This window comes from Anastrepha ludens, chromosome 2 (genome assembly GCF_028408465.1).
Source record: "Anastrepha ludens isolate Willacy chromosome 2, idAnaLude1.1, whole genome shotgun sequence".
Classification (NCBI taxonomy): Eukaryota; Metazoa; Arthropoda; class Insecta; order Diptera; family Tephritidae; genus Anastrepha; species Anastrepha ludens.
This window is the reverse complement of record NC_071498.1, coordinates 67,578,369-67,600,710: the sequence shown is the minus strand read 5'-3', so window position 1 is coordinate 67,600,710 and position 22,342 is coordinate 67,578,369. Positions and strand designations below refer to the sequence as shown.

At 36.5% G+C, this 22,342-nt stretch overlaps 4 protein-coding genes across 9 annotated transcripts in view; 1 reads left to right on the top strand and 3 right to left on the bottom strand.

Annotated features, from left to right (window-relative positions):
* Positions 1-1,789, top strand: part of LOC128871719 (serine/threonine-protein kinase Pak) — a 43,125-nt gene extending 41,336 nt beyond the window's left edge. For all 5 annotated transcript variants that reach the window (XM_054113701.1, XM_054113702.1, XM_054113700.1 and 2 more), the window contains 2 exons: positions 139-357; positions 429-1,789. In XM_054113701.1, coding sequence (XP_053969676.1) covers positions 139-357; positions 429-512 — 303 coding nt within the window. In that variant the 3' untranslated portion in view covers positions 513-1,789. The remainder of the gene's footprint in view (positions 1-138; positions 358-428) is intronic.
* Positions 1,790-12,520: 10,731 nt separating this feature from the next.
* Positions 12,521-13,400, bottom strand: LOC128871717 (39S ribosomal protein L51, mitochondrial). The gene has a single exon (XM_054113695.1). It carries the CDS (start codon positions 13,300-13,302, stop codon positions 12,754-12,756), a length of 549 nt encoding a protein of 182 aa, XP_053969670.1. The 5' UTR covers positions 13,303-13,400; the 3' UTR covers positions 12,521-12,753.
* Positions 13,401-15,173: 1,773 nt separating this feature from the next.
* Positions 15,174-21,568, bottom strand: LOC128871716 (transcription elongation regulator 1). The gene is made up of 9 exons (XM_054113694.1): positions 21,251-21,568; positions 19,369-21,074; positions 19,164-19,297; positions 18,879-19,087; positions 18,660-18,810; positions 16,300-16,797; positions 15,827-16,164; positions 15,418-15,750; positions 15,174-15,353 (listed from the first exon to the last, which is right to left on the bottom strand). The coding sequence occupies exons 1-9, from the start codon at positions 21,454-21,456 to the stop codon at positions 15,227-15,229; spliced, it is 3,702 nt and encodes a 1,233-aa protein (XP_053969669.1). The 5' UTR covers positions 21,457-21,568; the 3' UTR covers positions 15,174-15,226.
* LOC128871718 (uncharacterized) lies at positions 17,610-18,155 on the bottom strand. Of its 2 annotated transcripts, none has more exons than XM_054113696.1 (2): positions 17,930-18,155; positions 17,610-17,855 (listed from the first exon to the last, which is right to left on the bottom strand). In XM_054113696.1, the coding sequence occupies exons 1-2, from the start codon at positions 18,152-18,154 to the stop codon at positions 17,772-17,774; spliced, it is 309 nt and encodes a 102-aa protein (XP_053969671.1). In that variant the 5' UTR covers position 18,155; the 3' UTR covers positions 17,610-17,771. The 2 variants fall into 2 exon arrangements, with proteins under 2 accessions (XP_053969671.1, XP_053969673.1); XM_054113698.1 differs by having other exon boundaries at positions 17,610-17,771.
* Positions 21,569-22,342: the final 774 nt, after the last annotated feature.

The window sequence follows — 22,342 nt, the reverse complement described above, 5'->3', positions numbered from 1 at the left end:
TTTTAAGTTGAGCTTCATTTAAATGTCCTTAGTACAAAAAGTCACAGCAGTTAAACTTGTACTGAATAACTTTGGCCTACTTGTTAGCTTTTAAAGCTTTTAAACTTTTAAAACTAATTTTTGTTATTCTCTACGCAGGTTGACTTGTGGTCACTCGGTATTATGGCAATTGAGATGGTTGAGGGTGAGCCGCCCTATTTGAACGAGAACCCATTGAAAGCCCTGTACCTCATTGCCACAAATGGCAAGCCGGAAATTAAGGAGAAAGAAAAATTATCGACAGTATTTCAAGATTTTCTAGATCAGTGTTTGGAGGTTGATGTCGAGAGACGTGCGAGTGCGCACGATTTGTTGAAGGTAATGCGTGCTTAAATTGTTCCTTGTCTCTTTCATTAATCAGAAATATATTTTTGTTACTTTCGCTACAGCATCCTTTCCTGAAATTAGCACGTCCATTGGCTAGCCTAACCCCTCTAATTATGGCTGCCAAAGAAGCCGCTAAAGGAAACTGATTAAAGAAGAATTAATTTAATTTACGCGAAAGTGATGAAATTAGAACTTAAACACTTGAATAAAAAATAATAATATACATATAAATATAAAAACAACCACTACTACTAGGAATGAAAAAAAATTGTAATACACAAAACACAAACACACAAGGCAACACGAGTAGACCAACACATACACACTTGCAAAGCTGCAGTTTATACATACATATTATATTTATATACATATATATATTAATTATGTATTTAAACGTTTTATAAGGCGTGAAAAGAGAGCAGGAAGCCCATTAAATTATACTATACCTATATCTAAACATAAAGTGATCGAGTGGTACACAGAAAAATGAAAAACAAAAGCAAGGTGAAAATGCGAAAGCGAAATTGGAAAAAAGGGTTACAAGAAAGAGAAGGATTAAAAATTATAAATATGCGGAATCGTAATTATTATTGTCATTTGATATTGCTTAATGTTTTAAAACACAGTTAGAGAGCTTGAATAAAGTTTTCAAAAATTAACGCTTCTCTGGCAAAGTGCCAGTGTTGAACATTTTCAGGAATCCATCTTTGTTTTTAATTTCATATACAAAACTTGATCATTTTGTTGAGAGTGAAAAATAATTGAATTGATACAATTGCCGACTCTCACACATTTTTTGCACTCCGCAAGGCACCATATGTATTTTCAATCGAAATATAACTCAATTCGCGTAAATTTATTGGAAGAAATTAATTTTTCGTACGTTTAAGATTTCAACTCCAAACAATTTAGAGAGGCGTTGTAAATGCCATTTTAAGTAAGTTTTTATTTTATTTTAATTACTCTTTATTTAATTAATTATTGTTGTTAGTACTTTAACATGAGAACAAATAAATACAAACAAGAAACATACATTTAACAGAGAAACTGAGACAATTTTTGTAAGACTACGTCATTCTAACTGCATACAACTTAATTATAATTAGCATTTTATACATAATTATAAATTATAATTAACGAAAGTTAAGTAAAGAAGAAAACAAGAACAAGTGACATCTAAAACCGCTCTACTGACATTTTTATTTATATAATATATATTTGTAATAATAGAAAACTTTAAGACTTTGTTTATTTTAATTTCGTTTTCTCATTACAGTGATATTCAATACAAATGGTGAAATAAGCATTTTCCGTTATTCACGAGATTATTATTGTATTATTTTGTATGTACTTCTGTGTTTCCTGATCATTGAAATCGAATTTCTTTTATTAAATTGAATGTAAAGGCACTTTTTTTCTATAATACGTAGTTTAATGAAATTTTTATCTTCATGACTTTGATTCTAACAACAATGGAGAGAATAATAAGGTGGCGCCGATCGTGGCAAGGATGGTACATTTACCGGGTTTGGCCAATAACTATGATGAAAAAGAATGTTGTGAGAATAAATTCGACTCCTACGTCACCGGGGAATTCTGTCCGCTCACTTCACACGTATTGACATACTCGTGCAATCAGTCGTTGTTCAGACGGCAATGAAGACACATGAGCGAAGACCATGATAATTTTTTTCGCATATCACCAACACAATCTCAGTTTTTTTCGTAAACAAACCGATTCATAACTCATCAGCTGATTGTGTTAAATTCGCTGAGAACCAATTGCCGGTGACGTCACGCCTCTGTGATGGGCCCAATCTTGGACCCACATTTAAATCCCTAAATTCCCATGTAATTTTGGTATGTCAAGGCTTGTAAATTCGCTTTCAGAACCGGAACTACTCATGGCCTAACAGAAATCGTTATATCAGCAAAAAAGGATTTATTAAGCTTTGTGTGGCACATTTTTCATACAGAAATTTTCTACTTTAGTTTTCGCGTAAACTTATTTCCATCCCTACATAAAAAAGAGGCAGCTCTTGTGGCCATCTGTTGTTAAAAAAAACTTTCGTTTGTGTATATCTTTATTGCGATGGGAACGCTTGAAATTTCTGAAACTTGGCAGAGCTCTTAACAACAGTTAAGTTCTTGGTGGAAATATGTTATAAAAATTAAAAATTATTAGATTTGAATATTCTTCATTTTGACATTTTGTTTCCATCCAATTACAGTCTGTCTAATGGAAGCGTGACCGACAAAATTCAAACTTCGAGTTCGGTTATAAAAAAAAATTTAAATGTTGCTAAATGGGTGTACCCTTTTCACAATATGCGTTGTGCAATTTACATATTTTGTGAGAAATTTGGAAAGCGTATGTTATTTTTACAAAATGAGTCCCGCGTGTGATAAAAGATTTGAGTGATTGATGGTTAAAATGGGATTTCTAGGCAAAAAATCAGTCGCAAGAGTGGATCGATGAGATGGTGCTTTAGCATGCAATAAGCGCCAGCTTCCTCCTTCGCGGTATTCAGGGCGAATTCTACGAATTCAACGAATGCGATGCAGCAAACGCTTCAAAACGCCAAGTTAGAAAATTGCATTGATGGTTTGGCCCGTTGGCCCGAACTCCTTGTGGGCAATTCCCTTGGAATCGTAAAAACAAATAAGCATCGACTTGATTTTTGACTTCTCCACTCATGCCAAGGCAAATTCGACTGATTTGGAACCGATTACCTCGACAACGTGGGCAGAAATATGCAGCCATTAAAGCCAATGGAGGGACTATACATTTTATTGAATATATTACCAGCAATATATAAGGCCATATAAGTAGTTTTTTAGAATCGAATTGGTCAAATAGTTTCTCAAGTTATAGCGGTCACGCTCCTGTTAGACAGACTGGATCTTGTTCGGAAAACTCTAAGAAAAGTGTATGTCACTGCGGTTTGATATACATGCAGACACAACGGACACATTCGTCCTAATATACTTATACAGCTGTTGTTGTTGCCATTGTGATATTTGTTGTACATTTTTGAAGAATGCTGCGCAAGTGGCAGTCCCTGGCTGAGTCATTTCTCTCTTCTAACTATTAACATTTTCTCAAGCTTTACATAATTTTTAACTAGAAATTAATTAATTTTAAGACTTTCGGCTAACAGTAACGTGATATCGTATTTAATAATGCACATTCAATGCAATGATTTCGCCTTCAATACTGCACGACATGCAATAGATCGGCAACGGTCTAAGTGAGTTGGTTTAAAGACCGACTTCCACTTCTATTAGAATCATAGCGGCTACTAAAACGGGAAATCTCTCGAATGAATGCAAATCAACCTCAAACTAGAATTGACGCACGGAAGTTCTCTATGTGGCTTAGTTTGAGCAATATACTTATACAATCTTAGACGATTATGGGTGCTGACGTTGGATCCTTTAAATTCAGAAGCAACAGCATAAAGCAATCAAGCGGAGAATATTTCATTAAGGGGTTACATGGGTTTCGCCGAGTAAAAAAACGCCTACTTTCAATATTTTTTTTCTATGTAAAAAATTATTTATTTAATTCAAACTTTTTTCTGTCTTATAGATACATAATATTTAAAGAATAATTTCTGAAATTTTCAAAAAAAAAAAAAAATTACAACTCCTCCATTGTGACGTCATTTCCGGTGACCCCTCGAAAAAAGGTGCGCCCGCGTTGTCAGCATAACTCCTGACAGCATCATCGAAAATGAAAAAACAAAAATAAGTGTTTTAGTTAAGACCATAAACTCGTGCTTGAATGAAGGAAAGAAAAGAAAGTAAAAATTGGAATTTTGGCACACATTTTTCCAAAAAAATGAAAATTTCTGTCAAATTTGCTTGACATTTTGTTTTTTTTAAATAGTTGTAATTGAAAAAAAAAAATATCCTTCGTCCAAGCACGAGTAAATTGTATCTCGAACACCTGTGAAAAATTTCATCAAGATCGGTTGAGTAGTTTTCGAGAAAATTTGACAACCGACTTTGAAAACACGGTTCCGAGAAAAACGCGTTACAAGTTTTGAGTAACAATAAAAGTGGCTTGGAGCGCACACATTCCGAAGGCTCTATCTCCGAAACTATTATTCGGATCGACTTGAAAATTTAGGATATATTCTTGAGATGTTGTAGAAATTAATAAGCCAAAAAAAACTTCGATTTTTTAAAGCCACGAAACCCATGTAACCCCTTAATTTACATGATTTTAAATTAAAAAAAAAAGAAATCGAAGGAAGTGTATGTATTCCAAATTAATATTTTACCAAATAATCTAATTACGAACGAAGATGTAGTAATATTGAGACTACGCCTATGAAAGACACTCTTCTCGAACTCGAAACGAAACTGCTTCGCATAAAAACGTAGACTGCTAACATTTGCGAAACACGGATGGTTCTTCTTTCTTTCACGGTGATATACCATTCTGGATCTAATTATTATGATTCAATTATTAGGGGACTAAAATTCAATTTGTATGTGGGCCTACTGAGAAATTTGTATTCGCAAATAAAATGCTATTTATTTTAGGTATTTTATTTGCATATTTTTTTATTTTCCTTCACCCTTTCCAATCTTATTATCTAGAATCTTAAGTGGAGAATATTTTAGCAACAGAATACTTTTTGGGTTTCGCGATTCGACAATACAGGCCGTTTTATATTTATTCCACCCAAGTGGTCAAGCAGTTCTGCTCTCACTTGCGCTTAGCGATGAAAACAACAAAAGTTCATTATTTGACCCGACCCGGAAAACGATAAGTAGAATAGAAGATACAACAGCTTGAAGTGGAATTTCTAGAGAAGCTACGAAAATGCTGAAATAAATCACTTTTTTAAGCAAAAACGAAGATAGAGATTAATTTAAACATAGGAAGAGAATACCATGGAAAAAGAGATTTTGTGAAATTCAATTTGTTTAACCTTCTGTATTCCCTTAACCGTGATCGGCCCCATTTTGCTGTGTATTTTTGTTCCTCTATTTTAAGACTTTAAAGATCGAAACGTCTTATATATATTTCGTATCGGAAACTTGAATGTATAGAAATGCATAAGCACAAAAGGAAATTTCGAATTGAATTTCAAATTTTCAAGTGGGCATTAGCATCGTAAATGGACATCCGAAGTAACCGATGGTGGTTAGGCCATTGGAGAAATTTAACTTACATTATTTTGTTTATTTAATTTAATTTTTAGTTTTTTTTTTATTTACAGTTTTTAATATATTTTCTTTTTACAGTATCTGCTTTCTTTATGGCAGCACTTTATGATCTTCGATAGTCGATTCTTCAAAGAGTGTATGGCTTGTATTTTACAGATTTGCACTCTTACTTTAACTGACACTATCGCTTACCACACCATAGAAAACGAAAACACATACAAACAAATTATATACACATACATACTTGAACTAATTTAGTACTTTACACATACTTACATACAAACGATATTTAAATTTAGTAGGAAAGAATACGCAAATAGAAAATAGTTAATAATTAAAGTATAGCAAAAAAAAACAAAAACACCAACAATAAAAACAATGACAAAAACAATAGCGTCTAGTGATTACCAAGTAATAAATAATGTATTAGATTGCAGTATACTTGAATGAAAACAAAAAGTAAATAGAATATACTTTAAAGCATGCATACATACATATGTACGTATGCATTTATGCAGATACATCTGTTTGTAGCAATAGAACCTTACCGAAATTAGGACGTGTATAAATAGTAGTTTTCCAATTGCAAGTAAGCCAAGTGGCCTGACTTGTATGTTATAGGTATATATGTGTTTGTATGTATATATGTAACCGTAACAAGGAAAAAAATACGAAAGAAAAACAAATACAAAGCAAAGGTATAGCAAAGTTGAAAGAAGTGGAAATTGGTCAATGGGTTGAAAATTTGAAGCAAGCCAATAAAATAAATATGGAAATCATACTTTGTGCCTAACCATAAAACAATTAAAGAGAATAAAACTAAATTACTAAACTGAAAAGTGAATCAATAAAATAAATGTATGAAATGAAGTAAAAAGTCGAAAAATATAAATATTTATAAAATTCATCATAAACACTGATAAAACATATGCAATGAACCACAACAAACAATAGGATGCATACTATAAACCGGATATGGAACGTTTTGTTGACATTTTTTGTATAACAAAATTTGATAAAATTTAACCACCAAAAATGATGCAAAGGTTTTCGATAGAGAATTACTCACTCTTATTTGGATTTTCATTGGCCTTATCCAAATTATAACCGATATGATTATAAAAAGGCGCACGAGAGTTAATCCATTTTGGGTAATTAAAGTCCGCTGAGCATGTCGGGCACTTAGTTTTTTGAATAAGAAAGTAATCTCACATACTTAAAAATATATACATATATGTGATACATGCGAGGGTGGTTCAACAAGTACCCGTGTTAAAAATGAGGACACCATTTAAAAAAAATTGTTTTTTTTTTCTTTCAACATAGTCCCCTCTTAGAAAGACGCAAATCAAAAAATTGGTCTCGTCGAACTCTCCAAATTACGCCTCTATCTCGGCGATGACTTCCCCGTTTGAACTAAACTTTTTTCCCCGCCATTTCCCGAGCCATTTCTTCATGTTAGCGAACAATACGGGAAATGTGACAGCAGTTCATAACGGAATTCATGCAGTTTGGCGGCAGCAAGTCCGGATGAATGATGCTGATGCGTTATAATGGTGAAACAACGCCTTCTTTTTCGCCAAATGCGGCCGTGCTTCCTTCAATTTTTTGTGAAAGCGGTCCAATAACTCATTGTAGTGTTGTCCAGTGATCGTTCTTATATACATATATATAATTGGCGCGTACGTTTTGGGTTTTTGGCCCAGCTCCTCCTCCTATTTGTGGCGTGCGTCTTGATGTTGTTTCACAAATGCAGCGACCTACAGCTTCAAGCCGACTTCGAACGGCAGATATTTTTTATGAGTAGCTGTTTCATGGAAGAAATACACTCAAAGGTTTGCCATTGCCTCCCGAGGGCCGACCGCTATTAGAAAAAAACGTTTTTCTTAATTTTGGTGTTTCACCGAGATTAGAACATACGTTCTCTCTCAATTTCGAATGGTAGTTACGCACCAATCCATTCGGCTACGGCGCCGCGTGATCGTTCTTCCTGAGTCCAGGTGTCATCAACGGTGGCAAGTCGATACAAAAATCCCTTCGGATCTCGCTTAAATAGCTCCAAACACTTAATGGAAGTTAACAGCTGCATCCGCTTGTTGCTGCTTTTTCATCACCAACTTATCATATAAAATATTAATTGCCATTTCGATCGACACACTAACTTTCGTTCATCGATCAGCCAGAATTATATCGTGGACTTTTTGAATGATTTCCTCGGTAACCACGTCTTGCGGGCGTCCTGATCGCTCCTCATCAAAAACAGATGTTCGCCTACGTTTAAATTCGTTGAACCAATATTAACTGTGGTCATAGATGCCAAGCATAGACATCATTCAACTTTGCTTTTATCTCCCCACATTTTTCCCATAAATAAAAAGCGAATTACCGAACAATACTCTTTTTCCATCTTAGCTAAAATCACGAAACTACCAAATCGAATAGCTACCAAATCCAAACTAACCTATAAATCAGTCTGAAATTTGTTTTGCTGTCGTTTGATAGATGGCAGCACACGATGCTAACACCAACTTCCCTCAGGAACGCCCTCTGTCATCAAACACGGGTATTTATTGAACCGCCCTCGTATAGTAATTAAATTGAATATGAACGAAAGTTGAGGGTCACTGCTATTTTAAAGCAAAGTTTTTTTTTCTTATTGAAAATTTTGAAGTAATTTTCTGCTTCACATTGGCAATTCCCAAGGATAATCAAAAATATATTTTTTTAACGAAACATTTTTTTTAAATGTTCACTCTGACAAAAACTAAAATACTTATATATGATTTGAAAATAGTGTGATTCTCCTCATTAGTTTGATATCTGCATATATAATTACTATAGAATAGAATAGGAGTACAGTCAAACATCCATAACTCGATTTTTTTATAACTCAACTCAACTCAAACTAAATTGAATTTCAACAGCGTTTAAAGAGCAATGTAAACTTCGAACTTGTCCATAACTCATAACTCGAATAAGTATTTTGGTACTTGGTTTTTTGTTTTTTTGTGATGCTCTTATTTGCATAGAACTTTTGTATGTAAAGCAAATGCTGTAGTGTCAACTGGGGTCCACTTTTACTGGTTGCGTTTGGTCGAACCCTAAGCGATGCTTGAACTATTTTACCCGAAAATTTGTTTTGCATCCTTCGGTCGACAAATTGTATGTATAAGCGTCGTGTAATCACTTCTCCAGCGAAGAAGCCAAGGTGGTCATCAGGAAAGGTAAATCTTCCAAAGCCATTGGTTTTGACGGTATCAACATGCTGATGCTAAAAATTTGGGTGCGACGGGAACAGCATACCTCACAAGGACCATACATTTTCCCTTGACTACTCTCATTGTAGTCGGCAAGAGGAAAAGAGGGAGAATGGTCCCACTAATGAAACCTGCGAAACCCGCTAACCAAGGAGAGTCCTATCGTCCCATAACTCTCCTTTCGTCGATAGTGAAGACACTTGAGACTCTTGTGCTCCCGTTCTTTACGAAACACCTGATCCCAGGTTCACATGTCTCCCGTAAAGTACACTGTATCTCCACAACACTTACTGCCATAAACACACAGATTAATCATGGGCTTAACCTAAACCGCCCCTGCGCGAGAACTGTTCTAGTAGCATTGGGCCTATCGACGGTTTTCGATAAGTTAGCCATTCCATCTTACTATATGATATTCAACAGTCGACCTTCTAACTAGGACTGAAGAGATAATCCGCAAACTATTTGTATGGTGGACACATGTCAGTAGCATTGCAAAATCAAGCTTCTTAACAGAGTAGCTCAAGGAGTGCCGCAGTGTGGTGTCCTTTCACCTTTGCTTCTCAACTTCTATATTTCGAAGCTTTCTCAGCGATCTCGTACGCTGACGATTGCTCGGCAATCCGGAAGAAAGGAGTCAACCTACAGCTGAAGTTTGAATTCGATGACATACCTGTACCGACTGTTAACAATCCCTAAATACTGTATGTCACGTTCGATAGTTTGAGCTCCTTTTCAACGCATGCAACCATAATTGCCACTAAGGTCCAAAATCGCAACAAGGTCCTCAAATCGCTAGCCGATAGCACTTCGGGCAAGGTTCAAGAAATGCCGTTCGTGACATTTAAAGCAATTGACCGGCCGTTTCTGAATTAACAGACATAGCGCCTGGTACTAGTTACACGTAGTTAAAGGAAGTCCAATACTACCATCACGGCAGCCACTGGTTGCTTCCAGATGTCTCCTTTACCACTTCTTCACAGCATAGCTATTGGGCTCCTGGTTAACGAGCATAGTATAATGCTCAGCAAGCAATACCTGCTGGATTGCTACCGCAGGAACCACTCCTGCAGGCACTTGCTGGAGGCTGAGACTCCTCCCTCCCTCTTCTAGGAAGTATCTCTTTAAGTATATTGAAGAAATCCAGGACACACCTACTACTATACACCACCCTCCAACAGTTTATACACAAGCCTTAAACGGCATTCAGCGGAAGTCTCTTACCATCTTTTTAAACTTCCGCCCTCCGAATACCATCATCGAAGTTGAACCACCACATATTACATATTAAGAACTTCGGCTGCCTCGCGAGACCCGCGTAACTTTGGCTCAATTACGGTCTAGTTATTGTAGCAGGGTGTGAACTCCTACCTATTCAAAATCGGCCCTACATTCTCAATATATGGCCGACATGTGAAGGTACGGCGCACGACACTAACCAGCTATTTATGTCCCCCTCAAATCCACTCACCTAACACTCCTCGCGCTTTGGATCCCCCTCGTCGAAACAACATGTTTCTTGGGCCTACCGGTAGTTGAGATTGATGATAGCGATCGATGGCTGCACCGTATAGGAAGGGTTTGATGAACTGTTACAGAAACGACTACAATATAAGGCTTTGAACAAATTCGAATTTCTTTTAACTGAAAACTCGAAAAGGAAAGTAGGTTTTCATTCGCTTTTTCTGGTTACTTTAATTCATTGTAACTTTAGATATGTATGATAAATGTGTTCATTATTTAAAATGTGTTGTTGTTGTTGTAGTATCATAAACATTCCCCATAATTACATACGGGGAATGCTGCTGGAGTGACAGTCTTTGGCCGGAGATAAATCCGGGTTTCGGTAACGTAGAACCGACTATCGTGGAAACGATTTAAAATCTGTGTTACATAATGGTAGTTTTTTAAAAACAAAATAATATAAATATAACAACTAGAGCGCCTCCATAAGTCAAACATTTTCATTCAATAATGATAATGCGAGTTATAGACGTTTGATTGTGTTTAAAGTGTTCAGTGGCTCTTAATTATCCAACATCCACCATAAAACAGCCTGAATCATTTTGGACTTTTACTGTGTAAAACAGAGAACTAGGGTAATGTGAAAAACTTGCGGCAAATTTTAGGGTTAGAAAATATTAATAGAATTATTTTTAATTTTTATTTACTTCATAGTTTTGAACTTGTAAAGTTCAAAAGTTCTTAAGTTTAGCCTAAGAAATCTTTTCTTATGTTTTTAAAAATGTTATATTTCAAATTCCTTATGAATATATGCAGTGAAGGTTATTTTTCGAACAATCATTGATTGCCTATCGATGTGAACAAAGCAAAAGTAACAACTAAAATATAAACCAATATAAAATCATATACTTTGGCCAAATAAGAATACAAAGTCTGCAATTCACAAATATCCTATGTATTTTAATTTATTGTGACAATGATTGTTATACTCGTACTATAAAATTTTTAAATTTATTTAATTTTTTTAAAACAATTTAAAGCGACTTTTCATTCACCTTCTATTACCTTACCTTCTCCTTATAATTTTTTATAAAAAAATTTGGAACCATGTAAACTACAAACAAAATAAGAAAACGCAAAAACGAATGTATTTCACAATAACTTCTAATATTTACGATATTATTATATGATTATTATGAGTATAATTATTATTATGAAAGAAAAATATATATATTATGAAATATAACATTATGAAAGAAACCCGAATAAAACTTATTTAAAGTAAAACAGTTTTAAGGCACTTGAATTTTGTTAAATGCAAGGCGATTTTGTTTTAAATTGTTCAAACACTACGTAGAAGAATTTCAAATTAAATGACAACTAGAAAAAGGTCAGTAGGTAGCAATAAAGGTGAATTACTGTAGACATATTACTCTCACTTCAGCAGATATGGACTGACAAACCTTGATCTCAGCTGTTCCATAAATTGCGACCCGCCATCAAAAAGTTTTTTCTAACAGCGATCGCCATACATGTATTATACACAATAGGTGCTTACCCCCTTTATTGGGTGCTTGGTCGAGCTTTTACTCCTATTTTTGCCGTGCGTCCTGATATTGTTCCACAAAATGGAGGGAGCTACACTTTTAAGCCGACTAGGAATGGCAGATGGTTTTTTTTATCAGAGGCTTTTTTCATGGCAGAAATACACTTGGAGGTATTTCATGACTATAATATCCGAACCCGGAACTACTCCGAAAGGTAGTCACGCACCAGCCCATGCGGCTTCTTTTACTGAAGGAGGCATAATAAATTGAAAACTTTGAAGCCACTTTTTTAGTCTTACCGTCTCGACATTGTAGTAAATTAAATTCCTACTTTACCAGAATCGACCCAGTTATACTCAATATATTTAATTATATCTGACATTTTACCGTACTTCGCATGACACTAAGCAATTCCCCTCATGCTAGCATAAATCCACTCACTTAACACCCATTTCCTCTGATCCCAGCCTGTAGTTGTTGTTGTTGCATAAACATTTCCCATACACGCAACCGGGATGCTGCTGGATTGACGGTCCTTGGTCGGTTATAAATCCGTCGTAGAACCGATCATGCCATCATGTTGCAACAGCCTGTTTCCACAGCCAATAACCTGTTGGCCTAACTGCAACGGACACGTCTTTAGAGAAAGTAATTTTATTCACTACGTTAAAAATGTACTCAAATAAAAAGTTATGTTTCATTTTTACTTAGATACGATTCTTTTTATTTTATTTGAAAAAAAATGAAAATTCACGTCACATTGTATTCAGTAATTTCCATAAAGCACAACAACAACCCATTATAACATTTGTTATAATATTAATGGAGAAATTTACAAAACACTCTTCTCTTACTATTCCATAAGGTATTGAACACAAAAGTTATATATGAATTTGTTTCCCCCAACTTCGCTTCCACTCAGATACATAGTAATTTTATTGTTTTGAGAAACTTGTTTTAGTTTTGCGATTGAGGAATCGATACAGGTAAAGTATCCGTTTCTGCAATTGCTTCCATTTTGTTGGTCGCGCAATTGGATACTTTGTTTTGGCAAGCATTTTTCGTTTACGTAGCAGCACTTGATATTCATTGCCGGAGACACCACGTAACCATGATGGCACTGAATACAGTACACGTGTAGGATGCAAACGATCCGAGCCAAGTATGTCAATGTAATCATTTTGACCAAAAAGTGCACGCTTCTCAGACCACACATTTTTGGGTCGATAATCGGGCATTGGCAATTTTTGTCCATTATCCCAATGTGGAAGCAAACCACGTTGATGCAGGCGATTTTTGTAACCATACCGTCGAATTAGTGGGCCTTTGGCACGCTTTTCTTCAAATGATATGTAGCGAAAGCCGACTGCATTGACGGGTGTTGAAGTAATTGATGTGGTTGATGTAATCCATTTTTGTAAAACTTGTTGATGAACATTAGTAAAGGTGATTGCCTTGCGGAAACTATTCGCAAGCCAGGACATAGTTAGCAAACTTAGTATTGGTGGTTTTTTTGTTGCGTTTTATTAGGTAATGGATAGTGACAGTTTATTGTGGCACACCGACACCAAAACAGCTGTTTGAATAATTGGGTGTGTTCAGTGAGTAATTTGTTCAAAGAGAAACAAAGAGAGCCGTATAATAAATTTCCTCTTATATTTTACGATTCGGTAAAAATTCTGAACGTTATTTTATCAAAAACAAAAATAATCAAATAAATTGTTGACCAAGTTTAGCTAGAAGAACCTCAAAAACGAGATTTGATAGAACTTGTTATGCTGATTATGGAAAACCAAAATGGAGCATCATAAAAAAGTTAAGAGCTAGTTACTCTGAAACAAAAGTGCGATTATTTTGCTGTTACTGTATATACATACAGTGGCACATGCAGGCAAACTACTAAAACTTCGAATGCAGTATTTTGAAAGCTTAACTTTTTTTGAAAATTACGGTTTTTATCTGATCTCTATTGCTTATGTGATCTGTGCGGATTTTTGTTTCCAGTAATGGCCATAAATTCTCAATGACGTTCATGTCAGGTGATTGAGCCAGTGGTTGCATTAAATGTGGACAGTTTCATATGAGCCATGTCTGCACGATTGCCGCCTTATGTTTAGGGTCATTCTCCTGGTAGAAACGGAAATCTTGAGGTATTCAAGTTTCGCAGCACTTTGGAGTAGATTATCTTTTAGAATATTGAGGTACATTGTTTTGTCTATAATACCCTCGACAAATACTAAATTTCCTACTCCGGCTGCTGACATACATGCCCATACCATTACACTTCCACCACCATGTTTCACAGTCGGTTGTATGTTGCTTTTGTGGAGCTCTGTATTAGGTTTCCGCCAGACGTAAGACATTCCATCTGAGCCGAATAGGTTGAATTTGGACTTGTCAGAAAATATTACCGTTTTCCAGAAATCAAAATATTTATGGCTACTTTCGTGCTACTCGACCATTAAAGTCCTTTTCACGTAGTGCCCGTCGCACTGTTTCGACGCAATATGATTTACCCACTTCCTGCTGAATTTCGTTCAGCAGTTTTGGAGCCGATAGCATTGGGTTTTCTTTTATTTTTCGAACAATTAAACGCTCATGACGTTCGTCATCAAATATTCACATTAAATTGCGACAATTTTTCATCTGCAATAATTTAAATTCATAAACTGAAACTGCATGAAATAGCTGCGAACCACTGTACATGCTGTGGCAATTTTTTATTGTTTAATGTAAAAAAAAATTGTATTTAATAAATTTTATGTATTCTATTATCATTTCAAAAATAAGAAAATAGTAGAAAATTTAATTGGTGAAATGTTTGAACCAATTTTTGTTTGGTCAAAAACTCTGTGTGGTGTCGATATTGTCGATGCATTAAAATCTCTTTCAAAACTCAATTGTACTGAAAATACTTATCAGTAACATTACATTTAATTAACATTCTCTGCCAGCAATACTCCACTACAGTTTAATTTAAGCCATTTAGTCTCTTCTTGTTAATTTATGGTGCATAAGGTGTCTATGATGAACCATGTGCGCAATAGGAGTGCCCCTCAACATCATTGTTCTTAACATTGAGGCTTATCTATACCTTGACGTTCTCCGCCACTGTTAAATGTGCTTGTTTCGTATTTCATATATTCCATCAATGTCATGCACAGTTATAAGACCTATTCGTTAATTAATTAAACATTTAAAAACTCTTTGTGATGAAACCACTTACTTTAAGAATTCCAATTTATTTTTAATTTATTGCTGAAATTCATATATAATTAACTAAAACTAGCAAAGTTTAAAAAAAAATGCATTACATTAATGCAGTGTATTTTTGGAAAATGGTTGTAACTTCACATAAAAACTAGATTTCGGCGCAAACTGTTTTTTTTTTTTGTTGAATGATTTAAATTACTTATTGCGCCTAGTCGACTCAGAAGCGGTTGGTGGTGGTGGCGGCCCACGCTTATGTAACTCTTCCAAATAATTCACAATAATAGTGGTGCGCTCCTCTTCCATGTGATCCAAAATTAGATAGCTGCAAGTTTTCCGATTTTAAAAATTGTATAAAATAGAGCAAAGCTAATGTTAAAATTACATACCGCTTATCATTCTTTAGAATATCCTGTATTTCCTTGAGATGATTGGGATTATCTTTAACAACTTCACTGCTCTTGTGAGTTATTAATTTGCATTCCAATAAAAGTTCTCGCAACGCTGTCTTTGCCGCTAACGTTTTGTCTTTAGTATAATCACGAAATTCGCGTTCGCATTTGTCGGAATTATTGTATTTGAGATAACGCGGATCGTCTTTAATTAATTTTTTGATATCCTTCCATGAGCTGGTTAACTCTAATGACGGCAATTCGTCGAGCATTTCACGAAATTTTTCGCGTTTTCTTTTCATAAGTGTATCGATGTGCTCATTGAATATTCTAAGATTAAAATCGAGAAACATCGATTAATTTAAGGATATATAATATATATACAAAAATATAAAAATCGACCCACTTCTCACGATCATCTCGATCCAAAGTTTCAATCAATTCCCAACGACTATCCTTGCGAAGCTGTCGCTTTACCTCCTTCCAAGTTAGATCTGGGTTGCGTACCAAGTCTGTAAGCAGAGCATTGAAATGACCAATTGCCTCGTCGCGCTTGTGGTGCTCCCGTTCCTTATCACGATCACGCAGATGTCCAGCCAATGTACGCTGGACTTCCTTCTCGCGTTCGCGAATGCTTTGTTCAACACGCAACTGCTTTTCACGCTCCTTTTGCAACCGTTCGGCTTCATCATCTTCGCTGTTGGTGTGACCGTCTTCATCGTCATGATGCTCACCTTCTTCGTCCTATGAGACGCAAAATAACAAACGGAATTAATATGCTGTTATTTTTACTATTGTTTTCAATTGTTGGGAGATGCTGGCGGAGTGATAATTGTAGGTCGGATATGAATGCAAATTATTATATTTTAGTTGACTTACGGACTCATCGTGTTTTCGCTTCTGCTCGCCGTTCTTTTCTTTATCTTTCTCCTTTTCCCTCTCCTTATCCTTTTCCTTGTCACGATCTTTTTCTCTTTCCTTATCTTTCTCACGCTCTTTGTCCTTCTCCTTCTCACGCTCCTTCCCTTTTTCCTTATCACTACGATCACGATCACGGTCTCGACTTCGGCTCCGGCTACGATCGCTACGTCCACGTTTGCGATCCGATTTACGATCACGATCCCGATCTTTTTCACGTTCACGTTCTCGCTCACGCTCACGCTCTCGTTCTCTTTCACGATCCTTTTGCTCACGCTGCTTACGTTTCTCTTCTTTCATGATACGCATATAGTCCTGAAAGTACTCCTCTCGATAAGTAGAACTCTCCACCGAACGATAACGCGGATCTGCGTCAAATTTCTTCTTGATATCGTGCCAACGAGTATGCCGATCCATATCCGAACGTTCACGCAACATATCTATGAAATCTTTGCGTATCTAAAATTGTAATGAAGTTCGAAGTGTATATGGCAAAGGCAGTCAAGGAAGATACAAAGAGAGAAAGTAAAAACAAACGATAATTAGACGACTTCGGGTACTGGCTTTCATTTTAGCTTACAAAATACGACTATAGTATAATAACAGGGGCTTAAAGGGCGCTCTTACAAACTAACTTAATTGGCTACGATAATAGCTTAAGTACTAATTATACTTTGCTGTGCTGAAAAAGAAAGTTTCAAGATTAGCAATTAAACGAAGTTTGTAGCTGAAAAAGAATAAATTAGTGCACTGAATGGCATCCAACAGTACAAATCTGAAAATTGTAAATTTTATTTAAATTATTTAAAACGGCAGGAAGTGCGAGCACTTGTTCGACGGACAGACGGACAACATGTAAATGTACGTGTATCATATAATAAAAATACATAAAAATAATGTATTGAATGATTTACTTTACGGACTTAAAGTAAAACTCGACAGTAAAAAAACAATAGTTCACATTTGTTTGCAGTGGCTTTAGTCAGCATGAATTTTGAAGAACTAATATGTATGTGCATAAGATGTTTTCATTGGAACTTATCTATTCTTGTTCGTTAGACTTGCATTTTAAATAGTAGTTAGTATACTTGCAAACTTACACTATTTTACAAATGTGAAATATCGTTTTTTACTTGCTTATTGCGCTGTAACAAAATTTTTAAATGTATGAAGTTTAGATTGAGTTTTTATTCATACTGTTTGTCTCTTCTCGCTCAATTCCCACTCCCGCTCTGCCACACTCAGAGACCAGAGACTGGAGACTCGAGCGCCAACATTAAATAATCTGACTGCTGTTGGGAGATTGGCATGCCTTGTCGCCTGCCTAACGCCTTCTTTAGTCTTCCTTGTTTGTGCCCGTACCTCTCCATCCATCAAAATTCGCCATATAACTATGAGCATCCAAAAAGCTTCAACAAGTTCATTTGACGTTCCTAGCGGAAGGGTAAATCACCAAGATTTATCGTTGGTTTATATATATTGTGATTTGCTGATTGTTTAATGAAGTCAACGTTGATCTGATTTGTTTTGCATTTATTTATTTTTTTTTTTATTTTATTAATGCTTTCATATTTGCATATAAATAACTCACCACGCTTCGAGCTAGATAGATAAACAATTTGGGTAAAACGAGCCGAGCGGGCGTACGAAGGCAGTAACGAACAATCAAGTCACTGGGATGGTAGGTAGCAGGACGGACATGGATGTGTTGCCGTTCAAAACAATTTGATGCGGTTGTTGGCACCTCCATGACCAAATCAATTACACGATATACTTTAACAATTATTTTGCTGCGTTTTTCCTTACGTCTTCTCATTCATCACGTCTATTTGTGTTAATGCAGATAAAACTCCTAAAATCTTTTTGCAATTTTGCCTTTTCTAAGATAATTAGTTTGTATGCGCTCAAATAGAATAGCACCAATTTCAAGCGCATTTCTTGCGGCTGGTTTATTTTTGCATTTTTCGTTGAAATCAACTATTTATGGTCGTTGTTGTGTTGAAAGTTTGTTGATCGTTTGCAGTTGAAGATGATATTTTTTACAAGTTGAAGTAGAAGTGGTAGATTTTTTTGTTTTGAAATTTCAAGATTAGAGTGAAGAAAATTTTTATAAAAAAATAAAAAGTACAAACTTTGCTGTGGAGCATTAACAATATAATAAGTATATATACAAATAGAGACGTACAAAAATTCCAATTATTTAAGAATACGAATTACTAAATATTTAAATAAGAAATACGTTTGCTGCAGCCCAAACCCAAAATGATGTAAGCAATCAAACGCATCCTCACCCGCATGAATCTTATAAAACACGCACATACCTGTTCCTTCTTTTGAATTTTCTCCTCTTTTTCACGCCGACGTACATCTACAATGTATTCGTTGAAGAGACTTTCACGTTCCCGTACCTTTTCTATAGACTTATAGCGGTCATCTTTCCCATAGCGCTGGCAAAAGTCACTGAATGATGATCTGGCAAATTGTTAACAGAAATAATAATAAATTAATGAATGCTTAAAAAATATTTATATACTACTCACTTTCCATGAAGCTTTGCATCTTCCATAAGCTTGCGAAAATCTTCACGCTTTTGTCGCATTTTATTACGTTTCTCTTTGCGTTCCTCTTCGGCGCGATCCTTAACATATTTTTCAAATACCTGTTTTCGCTCCTTGGATGTCAGCAGCAAGTATCGTGGATCAAATACAATTTTGTGCAACTCCTTCTCCCAAGTACTGAATGCAGAAACCTTTTTAAAATATATAGAAATAATCGTGTTAACATATGATCACTCAAAACACACACAATAGCTAACGTTCACTTACATCCTTCTCACGCAACATTTCCTTGAACTGCTTAACACGAGTTTCCAGGGGCACTACTGCCCGCTCCTTGGCCGCACGCACTTCAGCTTCAACAGCTGCTTCATTTGCATCAGCCTTCCTGGTTTGCTTTGCGGCTGAAAAAAAAATAGATACACAACAAAAATAATAGTAATAAATCCCAAGTTTGGATCTATATTTGACTTACATAATCTGGACTTCTTCGTTGGCACCTCCTCTACACTCGACTCAGATTCAGTGCGAATTTTTATTACTTCATCGTCATCTTGCTCTTCCTCTTCCTCATCCTCGGCAACTTCAGCCTCCTTCTTCTTCTCTATTTCTATCTTTTCCACAGGTTTTTCCGTTGTCACATTTCCTGCAGCCTTCAATTGCTCTGGTGGATTATTGACAGCTTTGTCTACATCAGAACGATCTAGTAAATCGTCTGGTCTCTCCCACACGGATGTCCGTGTTGATGGATTGTAGAAGAAGACACGAGCATCTCCTGTCCAAACGACGCACCATGGAGTGCCTGCAATGGGTGTACTTGAAATAGGTCGAGACTTATCAACTGGCTTTGCAGCAGGTGCCGAAGTTTTCTTCTGTTCCTCCTCCTTTTTTCGTTTCTCCTCAGCCACTTTCTTTGACTCCTTCTCTAACGCAGCAGCTTGTGCAGCTTTTGTTTGTTCAACTGGTTTAATATTCGCAGCGGCTGCCGCTGCTGCGGCTGCTGCTACCGCAGCTGCAGCTGCAGCATTATATGCCATCGCTTGATCATAGCCTCCAGGCGCTGGACCCATATGCATTAGGGCAGGATTTGGCATCATATGTGGCGGCATAGAGGGTGCGACTTGTGGGGCGACGGCCTGTTGCGGCGTTGTGCCTGAATGAGCAGCCATTCTTGCCGCTTCCATATCACGTAGTGCTTGCGGTTTTTCCCAAACACTCTCACCTCGACCTGCATGGTAGTAATAGGGCCGTCCGTCAGGGGCACGGTGTTCCGACCATTCGGCTGCACGTGCAATCACGGCTGGATCAATAACCCCAGGTTTGATAATTAAGGTTTTGGCGGGTTTGTCTTGTGTTGGAGGTCCATGAGCTGGATGCATGTGTGGATTCCAAGGCATCCCCCATGGTGCTGGTCCGCCAGGAAAACCACCATAACCTGGTGGGGGCATCCCGAATGGAGGTTGGGCAAAATTTGGCGGATGCATGCCAGGTGGAAAGAATGGTGGAGGTTGTTGATGGATAGCGGGCGGAGGTTGTTGGGTCAACGGTGGTGCACCGGCTGGTATGACATTCGGTGGTGGTTGTGTTAGGGGCTGTTGTGTTGGCGGTGGCTGTGACATCATATTCGGAGGTGGATGCTGAGTTAGTGACTCTGGTGCTTTCAGAGGCGGCGCAACGGACATTGGAGGCATCTCTTTTGCCAGATCCATATTACCACCCAGTGTGTGCTCACCGGAATCAGGCGCTTTTCCACCGGCTTCATTGACTTGTTGAGGTTGCTGCTGTGGTTGTTGCTGCATTTGTTGTTGCTTTTTATTCATTTCTTCAATTTCTGACTGTGTCATAACTTTAATGTTCGGAGCTTCAGGCTTATTCCATGTAGTCTCACGAGTCAGAGCATGATAAAAATAAGACTTTCCATCTTCCGTTTTAGTTTCCACCCATAGCTCCATCGGTGGCCCATTTGCGATGTTTGGCGCTGTGCTTGAATTTTGCCCTGGCAAATTTTGATCAAAATTTCCCGGTCCACGTCCCCCGAAATTTCCTCCACCACGAGAACCACCACGACTAAATGGCATAATTTGTATACCCCCGCGTCCACCTCGAAATGCCATAGGTGGTGCACCAAAAGGCGGCATACCAAACGGTTTAGCCACTCCAACGTTTTGTGGACTTTGAGTCCTAAAAATATGTTTAAAAAATTAATTAGTTGACGTTGCCAACGAAACGAAAACATATGCCGCTTATACAGCCATATACAAATTTATTATACATACATATATGTGCCTAAATGCTCCAAATGTCACATATATACATGTATACATATCAGATGATGCCGTCATTCCTATATTACTTACCACTGAGTTTCACCTTCATTTGCATCCACTTTTTCTACTGGCGGCGTCTGCTCAACGTTTCCATTCACACCGGTGATCGCAATGTTCTCCTGCGAAGCCCCTGCCGCGATACTATTAAAAAGCGGCTCCCCATCTCCAGTTGCAGGTGTTATATTTTCTGGAGATTGCAGCTTTTTTTCAACTCCACCATCAACTTCAGCTTCCATATTTAACAAGTTTAACTTATCTTGAATTTTCAGTGAATAATTAAAAGATATTTAACCAATTTTTTCACGAGACAATTAAAACACCGCACACTTATTGGAGAAAAAACTATATATGATTAAAGGTTATCGATAGATTTCAATCAACGACTATGAAGGAACCTAATAATCGAATAAATGTTGAATATTAGCAAGTGTTACAACCATTATTGGTAAGAGTGCTTTTCAGATTTTAAGACTTTTTTTAATCATTAAAATTTATTAATTTTTGGCGTTTTGCCAAAGATTTCCAAGAGAAAAATTATTGTTCTTGTGAAATGACATGCTACCATGTGACATGTGATTAAAATTGTTAATTAATCAAAAAATATGGAAAAAATTCAATGTGTTCGAAAAGCCGTAACTGTTATTGGCAAAATGCTAAACTTAAAATGAAGCCCCCAACCAGGGCATTTAAATAGAAAAATAACAAGTTCACAACTTTAGGGCTGTTTTCTTGACTGTCTGTAAATGTGAGGAACAGGAGTATTAGTTAGACTCTAAATGCACGTTTACCTATACAAAATTCTCCACATAAATGGTAAATCTTTGTTATCTTGAGAATCTAAATGCTGAAACCTGAGTTGTAAACTTCCAAAAATTGGTTAAATTGAGCAATATTCTGAACGCTTTTGTAATTCAAAATCTGACACTCAGTTGTTTATTTTATAACACGTTCACGTATGTAATAATACCAAAATTAATCTACCCGTTCACATATGGCAAATTACCTGCAAAATTGACCATCAGCTGTCAATACTATTGTGAAAGGTTTTTCTTCATAGAAATTGTTTTGATGGAATATTTCGGTGTTTTTGGTTTGTTTAATTATTTTTAACGATATGATGAA